At 40.8% G+C, this 21,043-nt stretch overlaps 1 protein-coding gene across 1 annotated transcript in view; it reads right to left on the bottom strand.

Annotated features, from left to right (window-relative positions):
* LOC118731566 (phospholipid-transporting ATPase ABCA3) overlaps positions 1–21,043 on the bottom strand; it is a 246,857-nt gene that overhangs the window by 135,226 nt on the left and 90,588 nt on the right. Inside the window, exon 12 of the mRNA XM_045589342.1 lies at positions 4,922–5,051. Within this exon, the coding sequence (XP_045445298.1) occupies positions 4,922–5,051 (130 nt within the window). The remainder of the gene's footprint in view (positions 1–4,921; positions 5,052–21,043) is intronic.

Genomic DNA, 21,043 nt, shown 5'->3' with positions numbered 1-21,043 from the left:
GTGCTTCCTGGACTTGTAAGTCTATTTCTTCACCAGGTTGGGGAAGTTTTCTGTCAATTTTCCTTCAAATAGGTTTTCAGTATCTTGCTCTCTCTCCTCTTCTGGCACTCCCGTAATTCAGTATGCTTGTTGTCTCAGAGGCTCCTTACACTATCTTCATATTTTTGGATTCTTTTTTCTTTTCCAGTTGGGTGTTTTGTTTTGTTTTTTTGCTTCTTTGTATTTCAAATCTTTGACTTGGTTCTTGCGATCCTCTAGTCTGCTGTTGGATCTCTGTATATTATTTTTTATTTCAGTCAGTGTCAGTGTATGCTTAGTTTCTAGTTGGTCCTTTTTCATATCCTCAAGGGTCTCACTTTTTTTTATCAGCCTTTTCTAGAAAATTCTTGAAAAACCTTATAACTGTGGTTTTGAACTCTATATCCAGTCATTTGTTTTCCTACATTTCTTTCATTTGTGACCTGCTTCTTTGTCTCTGCATTTTGGCTGCTTTCCTGAGTTGACAGAGTGGTTTTGTGTGCCAAAAGTCCTATAGGGCCCAGTGGTCAGCCTCTCCAGTTACTTGAGGTGGACACTCTTGGTGCATCCCTTTGTGGGCTGTGTGCACAATCTTGCTGTAGTTAAGCCTTGATTGTTGTTGGTATCATTGGGAGGAATTGACCTCCAGGCCAATTGAGAGTGAGAATCAGCTGTGTCTATGATGGGAGAACTTCTGTGCTGGAGACACCCTCATGGGGCAGGGCTTGCTTCAGTGGGGCTTCGGTGCTCACTGAGTCTGCCCCCTGAGTGTGTCCCTTATGGATCTGAGAAGTTGTAATCTGGATGGTCCTATTCTGACCCCTGGGTACACTGGCTCTTGGATCTCCAAGGAGGTGCTAATTTAGCCTCTGCCTGAGGCCACCCAGCAGGAGTTATGAAAAGATCTGCAGATTCCTCTTCTTTGTTTGGTTTTCGGAGGTGCCCAGATGAGGCCCAGTTATGAAGCAGTGCAAGCTGCTGTGGGGCCTTGGGCTTTGTTTTAGATGTTCTGGGTCTCACTGACTCAGCTGCAGTTTGTTAGGTATGTTTAGAATTCAAAGGACCAGTCCATTCATGTGCAAAAGCATCTGCGCTGAGCTTGGAAGTGGCAGAGTCTCAGGGTGGAGCAAACAGCAATGGCTTCCTGTCAACACTTCCTTAAGAGGCCCATTGGTCTCAGTGTCCATGGTAATACCTGCAAGCACCTCTGAGAGAAAGCTGCCCTTGAGTTTTTCCCACTACCAGAGAGAGTCCAGTTTCTCCCTGTATGAGACTGGGTCCCTAGAGTCTCATCTGGAACTGGAGTCCAGAGTAGTTGGGAGCTTGTGTCTCCCTCCTGATTGAGAAAGCCAGCCGTGTACTCAGTTACCAGCCCTCTCTCCATGTGTGCGCCTCTGTACCTCTGTACTTCCACAACTCCTGTGGTTCTCAGTGTGCTTTTCTTTTCCCTTACAGTTGTATAATTTCATTTGATATAGATTCTCATTCCTGTGGTTCTAGATGATGTCTGTTTTGTCTTTTACTTGTGGTTTAGAAATTGTGCAAGGCAGCAGTTCATGTGTTTACCTATGCTGCCATCTTGGTTTCTCTCTATGTCCTTTTTTTATGATTACGACCTCTTTGGTGAAATTCTCTCTAAGTTCTAAGTTTCTTGAGAATCTTCATAGTCATTGCTTTGAACTTGTATCAGCCATTGTTTACCTCTGTTTCATTTAGTTCTTCTTCTGGGGATTTCTCTAGTCCTTTCATTTGGCTCATGTTTCTTTGTCTCCCTATTTTTGCTGCCTCTCTGTACTCATTTGTGTATATCAGGTAGATCTGTTGTGTCTCCTAGTCTTGGCATGGTAGTCTTATGTAGCAGGTATGTAGTGGAGCTCAGCATTAAAATCTTCCTTATCACCTGAGCTAGGTGCTCTAGGAGTGTCCCTTGTGTGGGTTATGAGAGCTCTCGTGTTGTAATTAAGTCTTGATTGTTTTTTGGTTCTTCTGTGATGTGGTGCCAACCCTCAGGCAAATTGACTATGATCATCAACCCCAACCATGGTGAGCAAACTGCTGTGCCAGGGCTACCACATGAAACAGAATTGTCCCTAGCAGGATATGGTGCGTGCTGATATTTCCTTTTTGTGATGTTGTGGAGATACATCGGTCATGCTCTCTGTGGTCTGAAGCATACCATCAGGTGTATTGGCTCTGGGTTATCTTGGCCATGACTCTGATGCAGTTCAACATTAGGAACTGCCTGTGACTGGCCCTCAGTTATTAGTTGAGTACTATAAAGTGATCCACAGTTTTTGGTTGCCTCTGCAGTGCATGGCTATGCATGAGATTAACCAAGCTACACACCATGGTTCACATCCCCCAGCACCAATCCTGGGGACAAGTTGGAAAAAGGCCCAAGGCACCAGCTTACTGGTTACCTGTTAGGCCCCATCACTGAAGGAGCTTCTTGGTGGTACATGAGTTGCATGAGGCAGTTTCTCAGTAAATCACCAGGTAGGGATGAATAGTGGTCATCAGACTGATACATATGAAGCCAGAGCTTGGTCTGAGGCCAAGATTACAATAATGCTACTCATCAACTGCTGGGTATCCACAGAACTTTGTGGTATGGAAGGGTCTCAGAGACATATTCAGGAGAAGCCAGCAGAGTTCATCAGGCCCTATCAGACCAAGATTTGCCCACATGGAGGAGGGGCTCTGTACAGAAACAGTGGCACCTGTAGTGTGTGCAAGAGATAAATGGCCCCTGCTCTAAAGCCACACAACTCAGTCTGCTGCAATTTTGCTTTGACCTCCTTGAGAGTCTTCCATGAAGTCTGCATCACAAAGCCAGGCTGGCAATACTCATCAGACTTCTCTGAAGGGCATGAGATCAGCAGGCCACCAGGAGTTGAGAAGGTGAGAATAGTGGATCTATGCCCTGGCAGGGGGAGACACTAGTCAGGTATATGGGAGAGTAAATGGACCTCACCCCAGAGCCACACAACTAAGTCTCTAATACATTGTAAGTTTGTCTAAACCTCCTCAAGAAGCCATTAGAAAAGTCTCCACTGCAGGGCATGAGCTTGGCAGGGCAACAGGGAATAGGAAAGGAGTGACTATTGCATTCTACCAGGCTAATGTCATTTGGGGAGGAGTCCTTGTCCCAGGGAAAATGGTGTCAGTGGGTGGTGTGGGGAAGGAACTCAGAACAGACCCTGGTGGCTGTCCTTTCGGCTCTCTCCCTGGAACTTCAACCCATTTCCTTTTTGTATGACTCACACCCATTCTGAACTACTCTCCCTCTACCAAAGCCCAGGGTGAGTGGCTACAAATGATACTTAGTTCACTGGCCCTTTAAAAGTTTGCCTGGGTTTCAAGCAGACTCCCTTCTCTCTCCCTGGAAGACAGAATCCTTGCTGATTTTCACAGCCAGATTTTATGCGGTCTCCTCTTTCAGTTCTGGTGCTCTATGCTGAGGAGCTCTACATGGGGTTGAGACCCCACAATCTTTAGGGGTCACCTTTGCTGATAAGATATCCCTCCTGATTCTCAGCAGCTATATGTGGCTACAGGGCCAGATCTTTTCATATCTCTGTCCTTCTACAGTCTCAAAGTGGCTTCTTCTGTAAATCCTTGGTTATAAGACTTCTGTTCAGCTAATCGTCAGTTAGATATTCAGGTTGATTGTTCTATAACTTAGCTGTTATTCCAATTCATTCCTGTGAGGAGGTGAGTGTAATTTCCACCTGCTCCACTGCCATTTTGGATCTCTTACCTATGTTAATTTTTATTAATTCTTTTTCCCTGTTTTTTTTTTTTTTCAGACTGTATAACCTCTATCAGTCTATCTTCAAGTTCACTGATTCTATCTGACAATTCTAATCTATCGATAAGCTTCTTAATATATTTTTGTTATTGTGCTTTTAAGCTCCAGAATCTCCACTTGGTTTTTATTTTATTTATTTATTTATCTATTTAGTTATTTATTTAGTTATTTGATTTTTTAAATTATTATTGATTATGGTCTCACATAATTGTCCTTATTCCCCATTCCCATCCCAAACCCCTCCCTAGATATGCATCCCTTCCAACCCCCATTGTCCATGGCCACTGGCTAGGCCCAAATGTATGCACACAAGTCCTTTGGTTGATCTCTTCCCCTACCTCCATCCACTTGGTTTTTTAAAAATAATCTCTTGCCCTGGCCAATGCTCCTTAGTGGTTAGAGCACTGGCCTGTGAAACAAAGGATCATAGGTTCAACTCCCGGTCAAGGGCATGTACTTGGGTTGTGGGTTTGTCCCCTGGCCCTGGTCAGGGTGCATGTAGTACGTAAGCAATCAGTGTGTCTCTCTCACATTGATGTTTTTCTCTCTCTCCCCTTCCCTCTATTCTACTCTCTCTCTCTCAATAAAAAAATATATATATATATCCTCAAGCGGGGATTAACAATAAAATAAAAATAATTTCAATTTTTCTATTATACTTTCTACTTAATGAGAATTTTTCATACTTTCCATTATTTCTTTAATAAGTTTCCTTTAGTTCTTTTTAATTGTCTTTATTCTTTAAAGTTTTGCATATATCCCCTTTTTTTACCCCATTGACCCATTCCACCCCACTCCTGCCCACCCCACCCTTCACTGCACTATTGTCTATGTCCATGTGTTACACATATATGCATATAAATTCTTTGTTTTTTGAACACGTTTATAATGGATACTTTGATGTCTTTACAAAATCTGACACCTGGTATCTCTCTCAAGTCATTCACAACTTAAGAAGATGGAGTGTTACTAAACAAATTTATATATCATTTAATGACTAAACTATTAACATTAAATGGATTCATAAAAATGTGGAAGCTTAGTCTACAGTGTCTATGTGAGCACACCCTCTGACCAGAGTTAAATACATACCTGAGAGAACAGCTAGAGTAGTAGATTTTCCTGCCCCATTAGGTCCTAGAAGAACAGTGATCTGCCCCTCATATAAATTCAAAGACAAGTCTTTTACAGCTAGCTTGGTAGTGTTGTACACTCGGAATTCCTGTGAAGAAAAAAAAAATACTAATTTTATCTGCACCTATCACTTTGGAAGAACAAGCACTTATGTGAATTATCTATAGAAGAAACAAACCACATAAGCTCACGAGATGGAAAAATCAAAATGTAAGAAGTAAAAACTGTGAAAAGGGGGGGAAATGTGATAGCATAACAAAAGTTTTAGAATTTCATAATAAATCTATAAATACCCCTTGAGCAATCTCATCCATTCTTGCTTTGTTTCAATAATTATATTGAAGTTGATAAAGCTATAAGTTTTTTAATTCAATGCCTTGGTCCTAATTTGAATATATAGATAGGACAATTGAAAATTTAGTTAAAACATGTAAAACGTAGTTGTTCTATCAGCATCTCAAATGTCTTATGTGTAGGCTTGCAGCACTTCTGTTTAATGCAAAAATATGGAAAGAGCATCATTCTCACTCTAGCAAGCAAGTACTTAGTAAGTAAAATGCAAAATCGTAACTTCACTTGAACCCCTCAGAGAGATGAGTTTTTCAGACAACTAACTTTAAATTTAAGGAAACATAGATGTCTTCAAGGAGACATGGTATATAAATATTTGCTTACCTGGAGCAAAAATAGTCACTATAAAAACTAGTGAGAAAATGTTAGTTAAATTTTTAATTATAATGAAGTGAAGACAGCTTAAGAGACAATATTTAATGGGATAGTTGGTATTCAAGCACATTTCATTCAGACTTTAACTACATATTCCTTCCAACACATGCCACTGATGGTGAATAAAGACAAACCATCTTGTATAATGGCAGTGGGTGTTTTCTCCCTAGGTGTCCTTATTCTGCCTTTTCCCTTAACTTGAACACCATTGTTGTGTAACTGCTTATTTGAAATCTCTTCTTGGATGAACATTTAAGATGTTGTTAAGCTCTCAATTCCCCAAAGTTTCTCAAACTTAACCAAACAAATTTCAAATTCTCCCCCAGTGTCTCCAGCATCCATAAATTGCTCCAGTACACCTCCAATTTGCTCAAGCCACAACTGACAGCCACTGTAATTTCCTCCTTTTCCCTCAATTGTACATCGGACTGAGGAGCAAGTTTTCTTCAGTTCTAACTCCAGAACATGTTCTGAATCTGCATAATTTGTTCTCCTCTCCCACAAACCTTCCCTGCTGCCATCCTTTACTCATGCTCCTAGAAAAGCCTCCAATCTGTTTTCTTCCTTCCATTCAAACTCCTTGCAGCTGCCAGTGTGGTCTTTTCAAAACCTGAATTAGATCATGTCCCTCTACTTAATAAATTCCTATAGTTATAATAATTGCCCAATATTTAAAAAATAGAATACAAGTATTACCAAGTGTCTTATAATTTTCCAAGTATAGGTTTTATACATTCTTTGTTAAATCACTGCTAGGTTGATGTTTTTTAAGCAATTGCAAATGGGATTGTTTTCTTAGTTTGCCTTTCTGATAGTTCATTATTGGTGTATAAAATGGAACTGATTTCTGCATATTTATATTATACCAGAAGCTCAATGCACAAAGATTCCTGCAAGAATAGGCCTTCCTTCCCCTGGCTGCAAGCATGCCTCGGGCTCGCTCCTGGTGTTGCTTCCTTTTAGCCCTCCTTCTCTGAAGAGTTCCTCTGTGCAATGCTGGCTCTCCCATGGAGCCATGGAGGGGAAGAGGTGGGGGAGCAAGGCAGGCAGGGAGGACTGGAGAGTTGGGTATGCTGGTGCGTTTCACTTTCCCATAGTGAAAGTGGGATGCAACTGGCCCCCTTTCTCATCCCCTTCCTCCTCCACCTTCTGCCTTCTGCCCCCCCCCCCCCGACCCTCCCTCCATGCCCATCGTCCTGTCCTCTTGATTTGGCGAGATAGGGAGAAGGGAGATCTGATAATTTGTTACTGTGTAGGTGGCTTCTTTCATCTATACAAAACAAAGCTGAGCTGCCTGGCCTGCTGCCTGCCTCTACTGGCTGCCACCATCACCCCTTGGCTGGCCTGGGGCTCCTGGGCACGCTAACTGTGCACTGAGCAGGCTGTGTGTCCCCACCTATGGGGCTGCTCCAATGCCAGGGTTTTGTTTACCAGAGCAGCTGGGCAGGGGTGGGTAGAGGGAGATGCCAGACACTGGGAGCTACCTTAGGCACCAGAGGGTTGCCTCTGAGGCCAGGTGCTGGGCCACAGGTTGGCATGTGTGGAGTGTGGCAGAGAGGCCCAGAGGAGGCTCGCTGCCCAGAGGCCCAGAGCAGTTGGCGGGTGGAGCTACCACCATCTTTGCTGGATTTATTTGCATATTCACTCCTGATTGGCTGTGGGCATCAGGAAGTGATGGTCAATTTACATATTTCTCTCTATCCTCCAACTTTTATTTATCAGTTCTAATAGTATATTGGTGGAATCTTTAGGGTTCCCTATATACAATATCATGTCATCTGCAAATAATCACAGTTTTAATTCTTCCTTTCCCAATGGATGCCTTTTTTTTCTCCTTGATGATAGTTGTGGCTAGGATTTCCAGTACCATGTTTAATAAAACTGCTGAAAGCAGACATCCCTGTTGTGTTTCTAACTCAAGGGAAATGTTTTTAGCTTTTGCCCATCGAGAATGATGTTGACTGTGGGTTTGTCACATATGACCTTTATCCTGTTGAGATATGCTCACTCTATTCTCACTTTACTAAAAAAAAAAAAAATAAATTATATATATATATATATATATATATATATATATATATATGTATATATTATAAACTAGAGGCTCGTTACAGGAAGATTCCTGCAAGAATAGGTCTCCCTGCGGCCTGAGAGAAGCAGAGAAGAGAGTGAAGCCCAGTGGGCGGGCTTCCCTTCTCTGCTGCCTCACCCTCCTCCCTTCTCCGCTGCCTCGCCCTCTCCCTTCTCTATTGCTTTGGTCCCTTCTGCAGTATTTGGCTTCCTTCTATGCTATCTCAGCCTTTGTTCTGCACCTGTGTATACAAATTAACTGCCATCTTTGTTGGGTTAATTTGCATACTCTCTCCTGATTGGCTTGTGGGCATAGCGGAGGGACGGCCAATTTGCATGCTTCTCTTTTAATAGTGTAGATGTGTGCTGGATATTATAAAATGCTTTTTTTTGCATCTATTATATGATCATGTGATTTTTATCCTTCATTTTTGTTTATGCAGTATATCACAGTTATTGATTTGAAGATATTACACCAACAATGCATCCCTGGAATAAATCCCACTTGATCACAATGTATGACCTTTTTAATGTATTGCTGGATTTGGTTTGCTAATGTTTTGTTAGGTATTTCAGAATCAATGCTTGTGAGAGATATTGGCCTATAATTTTCTTTCTTTATAGTGTCTTTATCTGGTTTTGGAATTAGAGTAATGTTGCCCTCATAAAAACAGCTTGGGAGTCTTGCCTCCTCTTGATAAGGCAATAGTTTGAGAAGGATAGGTGTTAGTTATTCTCTGAATGTTTGGTAAAATTCAACTGTGAAGCCATCCTGTCCAGAATTTTTGTTTACTAAATGTATTTTTAAATTACTGCTTCAATTTAACTAGTTATAATCTGCCTATTCAGATTCTCTGATTCTTCCTGATTCAGGTTTGGAAGATTGTATGCTCCTAGAATTTATTTATTCTGGATTTCCAATTTTTTAGCATAGAGTTGTTCATAATATTTTTTTTACAATCTTTAGTATATCTTTTATGTCCATTGTTATATCTTTCTTTATTTTTAATTTTATTTATTTGAGTCCTCTCTTTTTCCTTAGAGTGTGATTAATGGTTTGTTGATCTTGTTTATCTTTTCAAAGAAAGAGCTCTAGGTTCCACATCTTTTGTATTGTTTCTAGACTCTATTTTGTTTACCCCTGCTCTGATATTTACTATTTCCTTCCTTCTACTCACTTTGGACTTTGTTTATTGTTCTTTTTCCAATTTCTTTAAGTGTAAAGTTATATTGTTCATTTGAGATATTTCTTGTTTCTTGAGGTAGTCTTATAATACTATGAATTTCCCTCTTAAGACTGCTTTTTTCTGTGTCCCATAGATTTGGGGTTGTTGTGTTCTGTTCCCATTTTCATTTGTTGCAAGGTTTCTTATTTCTTTTTTGATCTTATTGCTTACCCATTAATTGTTTAGTGACATGCTCGTTAGCCTCCATATCTTTGTGTATTTTTAAGGTTTTTTTTTCTTGTGATTGATTTCTCGTTTCATACTATTATGGTCAGAGAATATGCCTGATGTGATTTCAATCTTCCTAAATTTATTGAAACTTGTTTTGTGTGCTAACATTTGGTTTATCCTAAAAATATTGTCCATGTGCACTCAAAAGGGTGTATATACAGCTGCTTTGGGGTGAAATTCTCTGAAGATATCAATTAAACCAATCTGGTATAATATGTCATTTAAAGTCACTGTTTTTTATTGATTTTCTTTCTGGAAGTTCTGTTTATGTCAGTGGGTCTTAAAATACCCTAGCATGACTGTATCAATGTCGATTTATCCCTTTATATTCATCAAAATTTGCTTTTTATATTCAGGTGCATAAATGTGTACAAACTTTATGTTCTCTTGTTGGATTGCTCTCTTTATTATTATGTAGTATCCTTCTTTGTTTCTTACTATTGCCTTTTAAAATCTATTTTGTCAGATATAAGTATTGCTACCCCAGCTTTTTCTCATTTCCATTTTCATGAAATATCTTCTCACATCCCTTTAATTTGAGTCTGTATGTATCTTTAGTTCTGAGGTGGGTCATGGAGACAGCATGCATGCGGATACTGTTTCTTATCCATTCAGCCACCCTATGTCTTTTCATTTGAGCATTTATGTTAATTACATTTAAGGTGAACCTTGATAGGTATATATTTATTGCCATTTTAGTTTTGAAATTATATTCCTCCATTTTATTTCTTCTTCTACTGCTAATAATAATAATAGTGCTAGTTAGTAAAGCAGGCCCTTGAACATTTCTCATAATACAAATTTGGTGGTAACAAAAAGCCTTTAGCTTTTTCTTGTCTGAGAAGCTTTTTTATTTTGTTTTGTTAATCCTCATCTGAGCACTTTTTTTTCTCATTAATTTTTAGAGAGAGTGGGAGGAAGGGGGAGGGGGAGGGGAGAGAGAGAGAGAGAGAGAGGGAGAGAGAGAGAGACATCAATGTGAGAGAGACACATCAGTTGGTTGCCTCCTGCATGCATCCCAACCAGGACTGGGTATCAAATCTGCAACAAAGCTATGTGCCCCTGATTGGGAATCAAACCCACAAGCCTTCGGTGCATGGGCTGACACTATCCATTAAGCACACTGGCCAGGGCATGGGAAGCTTTTTATTTCTCCTTCAATATTAAACTATTGCCACCATGGTGGGTAAAGTAGTCTTGATTGTAGGTCCTTGCTTTTCATCACTTAGAGTAGGGGTGTCGAACTCGATCAGAGAAGGGGCCAAAATCTAAAATCCAGCCTAAATCGCGGGCCGAATGGTTTACTGAACAGTCATAAACTGTCATTGTGATGGAAACGCAGCTGAGTGCAGTGATGACAGCGCGGTGCGGGCCACATTGCAAGACCTGGCGGGACGGATTTGGCCCGCGGGCCTTGTGTTTGACACATGTGACTTAGAGTATTTTATGCCAATACCTTCTGGCCTGCAAAGTTTCTGTTGAGATTTCAGCTGACAGTGTTATGGGAGCTCCCATGTAGGCAACTGTTTTTCTCTTGCTGCTTTTAAGAATTTCTGTCTTTAATCTTTGGCATATTGTGTGTCTTGGTTTGAGCCTCTTAGTGTTCATCTTGTATGGGACTCTTTGTGCTTCCTAGACTTGTGTGTCTTTTTTCATCACCAGATTAGGGAAGTTTTTTATTATTATTTCTTTAATCAAGTTCAAGATCTCTTGCTCTCTGTCTTCTCCAGACATCACTATAATGCAGATGCTGTTAAGCTTCATATTATCCCAAAGGTCCCTTAAATTATCCTCATTCTATTTAGTTATCTTTTTTCCTGCTCTGATAGAAGGTTTTATTTCCTAACTTGTCTTACATATTGATCGAGTAGATTATCTGCTTCATTGAACCTACTCTATTCCTTAAAGTGTATTCTTGGTGTCATATATTGTATTCTTCATTTCTCTCTGGTCCTTTTTATATGTTTTATATGTCCTTGTTCATGCTGTTGTAGTTCTCACTAAATTCCTTGTGCATCCTTGTGACCATTATTTTGGATTCTATATCTGATAAGCTGCTTGCCTCCATTTCACTTAGCTCTTTTTCTAGATATTTTTCCTGTTCTTTCACTTTGGGTCCCCAGTTAGCTGCCTCTTTGTGTTTGTTTCTATGTATTAGGTAGATCTGTTATGATTCCCAGTCTTTGTGGGGTGGCTTTAGTAGTAGGTGTCATGTCACACATTCCCTAGTTCTCCTGAGCTGGGTGCTCTAGGAATGTCCTTTGTGTATGTTATGTGGGCCATCCTTTTGTAATTGAGTCTTGCTTGCTATTAGCCCCTTTGTGCATGGGATTGGCACTCAGGCTGGCTGCCTATGAGGCTCAACCATGCCTACAGCATGTGAGCTGTTGTGCAAGTGCTGACCACATGAAGCAGAATTCAGCAGGTTTAGTGCCTGCTGATATCTCCCTTTGAATATGCTGCTTGTGAAGTTGTTGAATCCTGTTCCAGTGTTGTCTGATGCTGGCCACTGGGTGTGTTGGTTCTGGGCCTCTTAGGAGGGACTGCAGGGAGGTTAATGTCAGACATGTGTGTGACTGGCCTTCAGTAACCTGTTTGGAACTATAGCAATTCACAGTTTGTGATTACCTCTGCTGGGCTAGGGGTATTTAGGAAGGACCAAGCTGTGCACCAAGGTTTTCATCCCGCATTGGGCCAGAGGCAAGTCAGCAAATGTTCCAGGAGTTCCCACAATCCATTTCCACCTGCCTTTGCCTGCTGGATACTTGTTAGGTCCAGTCACTGAAAAAGCCTCTGGTGGAGTCAGAAGGATCTCCTGTGAGGGGAAGGTGCTGGCCAGGCTTCAGGGAAGTTAGTGGGTGTGGTTCCTGCCCCAGAATCATGAGTGTGTTGCACAAATTTTGCCCTGACCTCATCCAGGTGGAGGCACTAGAAGTCAGGTGGATGGGGTCTCTGAAGCCCGGAGATTGGGTTTGCCAGAACCCAAGAAGGTGGTTCAGTCAGATTTTCCATGAGGAGAAAGTGCCTGTCAAATTCACAAGAAAGTGGAGGAAATGAACCCTACCCCAAAACCAGACAACTCAGGCACTGACACCCCCTGAGTCTGTCCAGACGTCTAACACCCTGGCCAATGCAACTCAGTCTTCAGTAGGGCCTGAATTCGCAGGGTGGGGTGAGAGGATGTCCAGAAGGTGAGGCAATTGTTTTTCCCAAGGCTGATGCATTACAGAGGGGAGTGCTCCACCCAACAAGTTCGCATCTGCTATATGGGGTTGTCACCTCAGCACCACAAATCTCAAACTCTCCTCAGGAAATTCTAGTCCACCCTCTCCCTGCTGGAGCCCAGGATGAATAGCTGTGAACAAAATTCTGTGTGTAAGTATAGCTTCCCCCTACTCCACCATGATCTTGAAATCCTCTCAGAATGGTGCCCGTGTCTCTAAAGGACTCTGTCTTCTGATGGTGGACAGAAACACTTCTGCTTTTCACAACTGAGTATTATGTGGGCACCTCTTCCTGGTTCTGGGGATTCAGGCTCACAGCTTAGCATCCACCTTCTCAGTCGGAACCTTCCTGCAGCTGAAATAACCCTCCAGAACCTTAGCTGCCACTCATGGGAGTGGGACCAAGCATTTTTCACATCCCCACCCTTCCTTATCAGTCTTGATATGGCTTCTTTACTGTAAATCCTTGGTTAAAATTCTTCTCTTCAGCTAGTCTTCAGTAAGTTATTCAGGATGATTATTCTTTAACTAGAGATCTGATGCATGAAATTCATGCAAAAATAGGCCTTCCTTCCCCCAGCTGCCAGGTCCGACTTCCCTCTGGCACCTGAGATCCAGGCTTCCCTCACAGCCTTGGCTTCACCCGGAAGGTTGTTCCGAAGGACATCTGGAAAGATGTCTGATCTAATTAGCATATTACACTTTTATTATTATAGATTTAGTTGTAATTCCAGATTGATCCTGAGAAGTAAGTATAGCTTCCCCCTACTCCACCATGATCTTAAAATCCTCTCAGAATGGCCATTTCTGGACACAAAGCATTACTTGGTGCCTCATACTTCATCTCCATCAAGCCCAACAGCATACCAGGAACTGTTTTTGAAAGGTATAGTTCTCAGCTTCAATTGCAGATCAGCATTGTTAGTCTCCCACTGAAGCTTGCTATGAAATCAGCATACTTTCTCCCAGCATGACACCTCTAATACCAGGGCCTTCTGGGTTGTGATGTCCGAGCAGCAGGGCTGCTTTTACTACAGCCTGGACCTGCTACAGCATTCATTCGTGCTCTGGACTCCACTCAGAAGTGGCAGATTTTCACACCATTTAGTATGGGGAAAAGCAGTGTCCTCATGTACACAATATGCCTCCAAAACCTGAAGTGGCCTACTAGGCATTATTCTTCCTTTTTCATGGCAAGAGGTGTAAACTACACTAAGTACTCCTTTACTCTTGAAAGGATAACTGGCAGGTCCCAGACAACTAAACTCCTAAAATATTACTGATGCAATGAGCCCCCTGAATCTTTATAGGCTTTATCTGTCCCCTTCTTAGAATACATGTGTCTTACCAAGGCTTCCAACATACTAGTCATTTCTTGTTTATCTGGTCCAACTATCATATAGTGGACCATAGTGACACTCTCCAAGATGAATGGCAAGTCCAGGTCTGTTCAAATCATATTAGAATAGAGGGCCAAGGAATTTATTGCCCTGGACAAATCCTTGAGTACTGTTGTTGCTCATTTCAAATGAATACAAGTTTTTTTAAAAAATATATTTTATTGATTTTTCACAGAGAGGAAGAGAGAGGGATAGAGAGTCAGAAACACCGATGAGAGAGAATCATTGACCAGCTGCCTCCTGCACACCCCCTACCGGGGATGTGCCCACAACCAAGGTACATGCCCTTAACCGGAATTGAACCTGGGACCTTTCAGTCCACAGACCGACGCTCTACCACTGGAGCCAAACCGGTGCAGGCTGTATACAAGTTTTTGAACCTCATTTCTGATGGTGATGGAAAAAAAGAAGTTGCCGTCTTAATGGCCCAATATCATGTTCTCAGCCTGTGTTTATCTCCTACCAAAGATGAAATATACCACATCTGGCACAACAGCTGTAACTGAGTGCTATTTGCTTGAGTTTGTGGTATTTGTCACCCCCTAGGATCCATCTGGATAGATTTTTGCAAAAAACTAAAGTGGTTAATTAAATGGAGGGAGATATAATATGGTATTGCTCTTCATATCACTCTAATCTCTGCCTCTCTCCTCCCAGAATGTGACACTGCTTTTGGTTATTCCCAGTATGACAGCTCTTCTTGAGGCCAGGGGGCCAATGCATGGGTTAATATAACTACGAAGTATGTCATTTCTAATTATACATTCGACTACTGTGAATGTCTATAGTCCCAGTGTACCCACTATATGCCAGACAAGGACCAGAATTCCATTATTACCTAGCATGCATATACCCCTGCTCTCGTAAGAGGACCATGGTGATATTTTGATCTCTGAATATGGTTACTCAAATAAATGGCTAAAGTCCCTTTGCAAAATGTGTGTAGTCATTATCGTGTACATTTTCAATGATGTTGCAGAGTGTTTCACTTAGCAACCCAGCTCTTCCTTCGGTCAATGGGAGTCCTCAGCTCTGAACACTGGAAACTGTGAAAGAGACCACTAATTTGCACTGGGCACCTGTCCTCAACTCTTGATAATCTATCTTTTCTTTTTTTTTATTTGTATGGCTTGAGCAATACCCTTGTTGGCTATCCATCTATCTTGTCTCAAGAAAACTGTGATTTTTAAACAATCATTTGTGGATTAGATGTCCCAGACTGGCACTCCATACTTGCCACTTATTAAAAACCAATTGGCTTTGATTATTTTGGAGTCATATCTCCATTGCTATCAGTGAGTCCAGTTGTTTTGTTTTTTTTTAATATATTTTATTGATTTTACACAGAGAGGAATTGAGAGGGACAGAGAGTTAGAAACGTCAATGAGAGAGAAACATCAACCAGCTGCCTCTTTCTCACCCCCACTGGGGATGTGCCCGCAACCAAGGTACATGCCCTTGACCAGAATCGAACCCGGGACCTTTCAGTCTGCAGGCCGACGCTCTACCACTGAGCCAAACCGGTCCCGGCAGTGAGTCCAGTTCTGTAAAAGTAGCTTCTACTTCCAGCAGTTATGTGATGCTGGTGTTCCTCTCACTACACATTTCTTCTTTATTGCTTTAATACATGTCTTCTGGGCTTACCAGCGAAGCATAGACATGTAGTACATTGGATGGGTGGGACTGGTGCAGGTTTCTCTGAGGCTGCAATCACAATGACAAGCAGGGCTCCAGCTATCTGCAGGCCTGGCTGAGACGGGGCATTCACTGCCAAGCAGGGATTCTTAAGTTTGTATTGGGTGTGTGGGAAGCCTTCGTTCTCACCCACATCAGCTGCTCTACATGGCAGTCTGAATGGCATGGCAGCCATCTTCAGAGCGTGATACTCAAGACCGGAGAAAAAGTCACAATGACTGCCAAGTCCTGGATGTCCCATACTTCATTTCTACAATATTATTTATTCAATATAATTGAGTCAGCCATATTCAGTGAAGGAGCGGACTGTCCAAGGATGTTAATGCAAGGAAGTGAGAATCGCTGGAAGCCATCATGAAGGCTGCCAACAATTATTCACCAGATGTCTGCAATGATTCATATTCTTCCCAAACATGCCTTCAACTGCTCCCAGTTCCACAGTTTCAATCCTTTAATAAGATCAGTTCAAATTCCAGGGTCTTGTCATCTAATCAAGTCCAGGTGTGAATAAGACTTCTGTGGTCAAGTTTCTAGAGAACACACCTAAAGTATAATTACTTCATAACTGAAAGCCTGGGAACCAAAGAGACATGAAATCTATCATCCCCCATCCTTCCCCACAAATCCAACATAAATGGTAGTATACATATAGGTTACACTGCACACATTCCCTCCAAAATAAGTGGAAAAGATTGAAATCCACTAATTGGAATGTTGACAGTTCCTTGATTAGGTCTCAAAACAAGAGAATCCTCCTAGAAGGCTCTTGGCTCTTCCTCCGGTGGCCAGTTCTGCCTTCAGAATCATGCTTCCATGAAAGGCAATTGATGTCTACAGCTGAGTTTTATTTTTAGCTTGCTTTCTATTTTTAGATTTTGGTGATCCAAAGTCCTCTTTTTACTATCTCTGTCTTAGTATAAGCTGCTGGTATTTCTTCTGGTAAAGTTTTATTTAAAACATTGCACTCACTCTAGTGACAATATCCAGGCCCACAAATAAATTTGAAACAATTCTTCTCTACCTGTGGTTTCTGCTGAGGCTCCCACAATGCTGTCTGATTGAAAAGCTCTCGGAAGCACTGCCTTAGATCCTTCTTCTATCTTAAAAGCAAAGGTTTTTACTCACCATTTGGCTTCAACGTTATATAATGTTTTTCTGACAATGACCTGGATTTTCTCCTTGATTGGAAGCCACTCCTTAATTTCAACATCACTTGCCATCTACAGAGACTAATAACTATCAAAACCAATACCTGTCTCCTTTATGTTAAACAGTCCTTTCTTCTGCTTCTCTTTCCTCTCATAAACTACATTTTACTTAAGGCAACAGAAATGCAGGCAGTTCCTTCATTAATATGCCTGAAAATATCTTTAGCTCAAACAGTTCGTGAGGTACATTTTCTTTCTATTTCCATGTTATTGCAGGTGATGGTATCTATATATAAAAAAAAAAAGCCTACTATGCTAAGTGTCCTTACCACTTTTCAACCAGTTGCTGTGACATGCACTGACCACCATGGGGCACTCAATACAGGAGTTGCTGTGATGCACACAGAGAAATGACACCCTGGACCTACTGCCACAAAGCAACACTTGGCTTCCCCCAAGTGGGACACAGGCCCCGCCACCACCCCGGAGTGACAGCCCACCAAATTGCAGCCTATGCTGCCATGGCATGAAATGTGGCCTACAGCCCAGCCCAGCCCACAAAGGATGGCTGTGGGTGCTGATAATGATGTCACAATTTTGTTGACATCCTAAAGTTGAAATTGTCGACAGAATATGTCTGAAGACCAACTATTGCCATAACATACCTCTGAGGCTGAAAGAAAGTGGCGTCCTCGACAGAATATGTCTGAAGAACAGTTATTGACACATACTACCAATAGTGGTAGAAACTGCCTTCATAGCAAATATGAGGTAAACAAGGATGAAATTATTGAACACAGTTGTGGCAGAATAACTGTGACATTTCAATTTTGCCTATCCCTAAATTTCTCCAATGAAAAGCCATCTGAAGGAAAATTTACTCCATGTTGTAGCAAAGGCAACATTTTTTCCAAATGATATGAATTTTCCAGAATACCCAGCACATTTAAAACAATTAATGATAGGGCCGTGGAGAAGGGCAGGGCTGGACTACCAGAGTGCGGAAGAGACTACTTTTGTTGTTGATGAAGTGAGCAACATTGTGAAAAAGCTATAGAAAGTGCTATTGGTGGCAACACCTATCAGCACAGTAAAGTCAATCAGTGGACCACAAATGTAGTAGTCAAACTTTAAGCCAACTCACCAAGCTGGGAAAACCATTCAAATACACTGAGTGGCCAGATTATTATGATCTCTAAAAGCATAATAATTGGGCCACTCAGTGAGTATATATGTATTTGAGGCCTGGTGCATGAATTTGTGCAAGGGTGGGGTCAGGCCAGCCTGGCCAGGGGGAAGAGACATGGATGGTTGGCCAGCCTGCCTGCTAGTGAAACTTCTGGTCGAGGGAACAATTTGCATACTAGCCTTTATTTATATAGGATACACACTGAGTGGCCATATTATTACGCATTCAGAGATCATAGTAATCTGGCCACTCGGTGTATATTGCTTTCTCTTGAGTTTGAAGAGCATGTGTAATTAAAGTTAAAGTTGTAAATACTTCATCACAAAGGAAATTAGTCAAGCACTCTGAAAGTGCTTTTACTCTTAATGTGGTGTACAGGGAGATATTAGAATAAGTTTAATCAATTTATCAAACATTGTATTAACATTGTGTTTATATCATGTTTTTGTTGCTTTCATATCATTTTGTTGTTTTTATGTCTTGTTTTTGTTTTCTTATCAGGTCTTTGTTGTTGTTATATCATATTGTTATTGTTTGTTTATTCATTAATTTATATATTATTTTCATGTACATTTTAGTAATTTTCTTTCACCTCTGACTCTTATAGAGAAAGGACGAGTAACTATTTATCCTAATTAATTTCCTTTCATTGTGTGAGAATTTGTGCACCAGGCCACTAGTTGTTATATAATGGGAGTATTCTTTCCTCCAGTTTAAACAGCAGCTCCTCACTTCCACTAAGTCTTCAGTGGCAGTCACCTCCACTGGGCTTTTGCTAACAGTCTGTTCTAGGCTCTTTAAGCTTCACCAACACTCTCTTCAAGGTTCTTCCAGCTTCCCTCACTTCCCAATTCCAAAGCTACTCCCACATTATTAGTTACTTGTGATGGCAGCATCCTACTTCTAGGTACCAAATCTATTTAAAGTTTATTGATGAGTAATAAATGACCCAAAACAAAGAGGCTTGAAGCAACAATAAATATGTGTTTTTTGTCATAGTTTCTGGCCTCAGAAATGCCGAGCTGGGCAGCTTTGTCTCATGGTTTTTTATTTAAAACATCATCTAAAAGCTTGATCAAAATTGAAGGATCCACTTTAAAGTAGCTTACTCACAAGGCTGGCAGTCGGTACTAGTTGCTGAGAGAAGGAGCCATTTCATCCCATGTGAGACTCTCTTCAGTCATTTAGGTGACTGCTTGAGTATCCTCACAAGTTGGAATCTGATTTCCCCTTCTGTGACTTAGCCCTGGAGGCAGTCTGTCACTTGTGTAGTGTTTAATTCTACAGAGCCTACTAAATGGCATGAAAATCAAGAGATGTGGGTCACTGAAAGTCCTCTTAGAGGCTGCCTACCACCTTTGGTGACATCACCCAAGTTATATTCCCAGTTGCCAGAAGGAGGTGTGAATTGTCTTGTGGGGCAGAGGCTACTGTATCATTTTTAAGGAAGAGAGAAAGAAGTATTAGCCCCTAAATGGGGGGAGTGAGCCATTTTGGCAGACTGAGGGCTCAGGGGGAATTGAAACACAAGATTTTTGCATCTTACATTTCCTATCCTATGTCTCTATGTTATGTTCCTTCACAAGAAAGACCTCACCCCATCCGAGGACAGCAGACTTGCTTAATTAGGCATTCAACCTTCTGTAGAGCTCTGCTGTTCCTATGTTTCAGTAAAGGGCACTGTTCTCAGCTCTTATGCTCTTTGGTTTCTGGAGAGAAAAATCTTGTCATATGCTTCCTGGTCATCTCATCAGATTTTAGCTAGCCTCTAATGGGTAATCTCATATAGCCTGTCATTTGCCATCTCCAGTGTATCAGTTCCCTCAACAATATCCATCCACTTCCATATTCCCTATATTACTTTCCTCACATTTTTTTTTCAAATGCTTGAAACATGACACCAAAGGAAAATTTATTTTCCCTTAAATACCATCTTAATTCACCACATATTGACACTGTGCTGCTTCCTTATACTAGAGTCTACCTCTCATCTTCTCATCTGCTTTCTCAGTTGATTCAAGTACAGATAATCACCAATGAAATTTTCTGGAAAGTACACCTTAAGATAGGAGTTAGCATCCAGGAAGTATATGTAAGATAGAAATTTGTGTGTATGAATGCTCTTGAGATCAGCACCTGTGTGCGAATAGGAAGAATGCAGATTTGGGAGAGAGAAGAGTTGGCTTGTTGTATAGTCACAACAAAGACAACCTCACACAAAAATGGGCCTCATTTTGTGTGAGGTGACTGTTCAGCTGAGGTTATTGTTGGGAGGGTGGCCACCATCCACAGTAGCCATGTTTTCAGAGAAAGAAGATTTAATATCTGTCCTCACATTCTTCCAAACAACTAAAAAAAAGGCAACACTTCCCAACACATTTTATGAGGCCATCGTAACCTTGATACAAAACCTGGCAAATATAACAATAACAAAACAAAACTACAGACTGATATCTCTCATGAATACAAATGTAAAAATGCTGAATACTGGCAAATTGAATTCAATAATAATTTAAAAAGATAGAACATCACGATTTAGAGGGCAAGGATAGTTCAACATACACAAAATAATCAATGTCTTACACCACATTAACAAAATAAAGGATAAAAATCTTATGATCCCATCAATAGATGTAGAAAAAGCATTTCACAAGATACATCCATTCATTATTAAAACATTCAATAAAATTAATATAGAAGGAAAGTACCTCAACATAATAAAGGCCATATATGACAAACCCTCAGCTAATATACTTCATAGTGAAACATGAAAGCTTTTTTTCTCTAAGATCAGGAACAAGACAAGGATGCTCACTCTCACCTCTCTTATTTAACATAGTACTGGAGGTTCTAGCCAGAGAAATCAGAAAGATATAATCAGTCAAGAGAAAAATATAAAAGGCATCCCAACTCGGAATAAAGAAGTAAAAGTGTCACCTTTTGCAGATTACATGATTCTGTATATAGAAAACCTAAAGACCACCAAAAAACTAGTAGAAACAATAAACAAATATAGTAATGCTGTAGAATACCAAAAATATATATACAAAAATACATTGCATTCCTATATACTAACAATGAAGTTTCAGAAAAAGATATGGGAAAAATTTCTCTTATAATTGAAACAAAAAGAATAAAATACTTAGGAATAAACTTAAAGTATATGAAGGA

The sequence above is a fragment of the Pipistrellus kuhlii genome, unplaced genomic scaffold, assembly GCF_014108245.1.
Source record: "Pipistrellus kuhlii isolate mPipKuh1 unplaced genomic scaffold, mPipKuh1.p scaffold_m20_p_31, whole genome shotgun sequence".
NCBI classification, from domain to species: domain Eukaryota; kingdom Metazoa; phylum Chordata; class Mammalia; order Chiroptera; family Vespertilionidae; genus Pipistrellus; species Pipistrellus kuhlii.
This window is presented reverse-complemented; position numbering and strand designations above follow the sequence as displayed.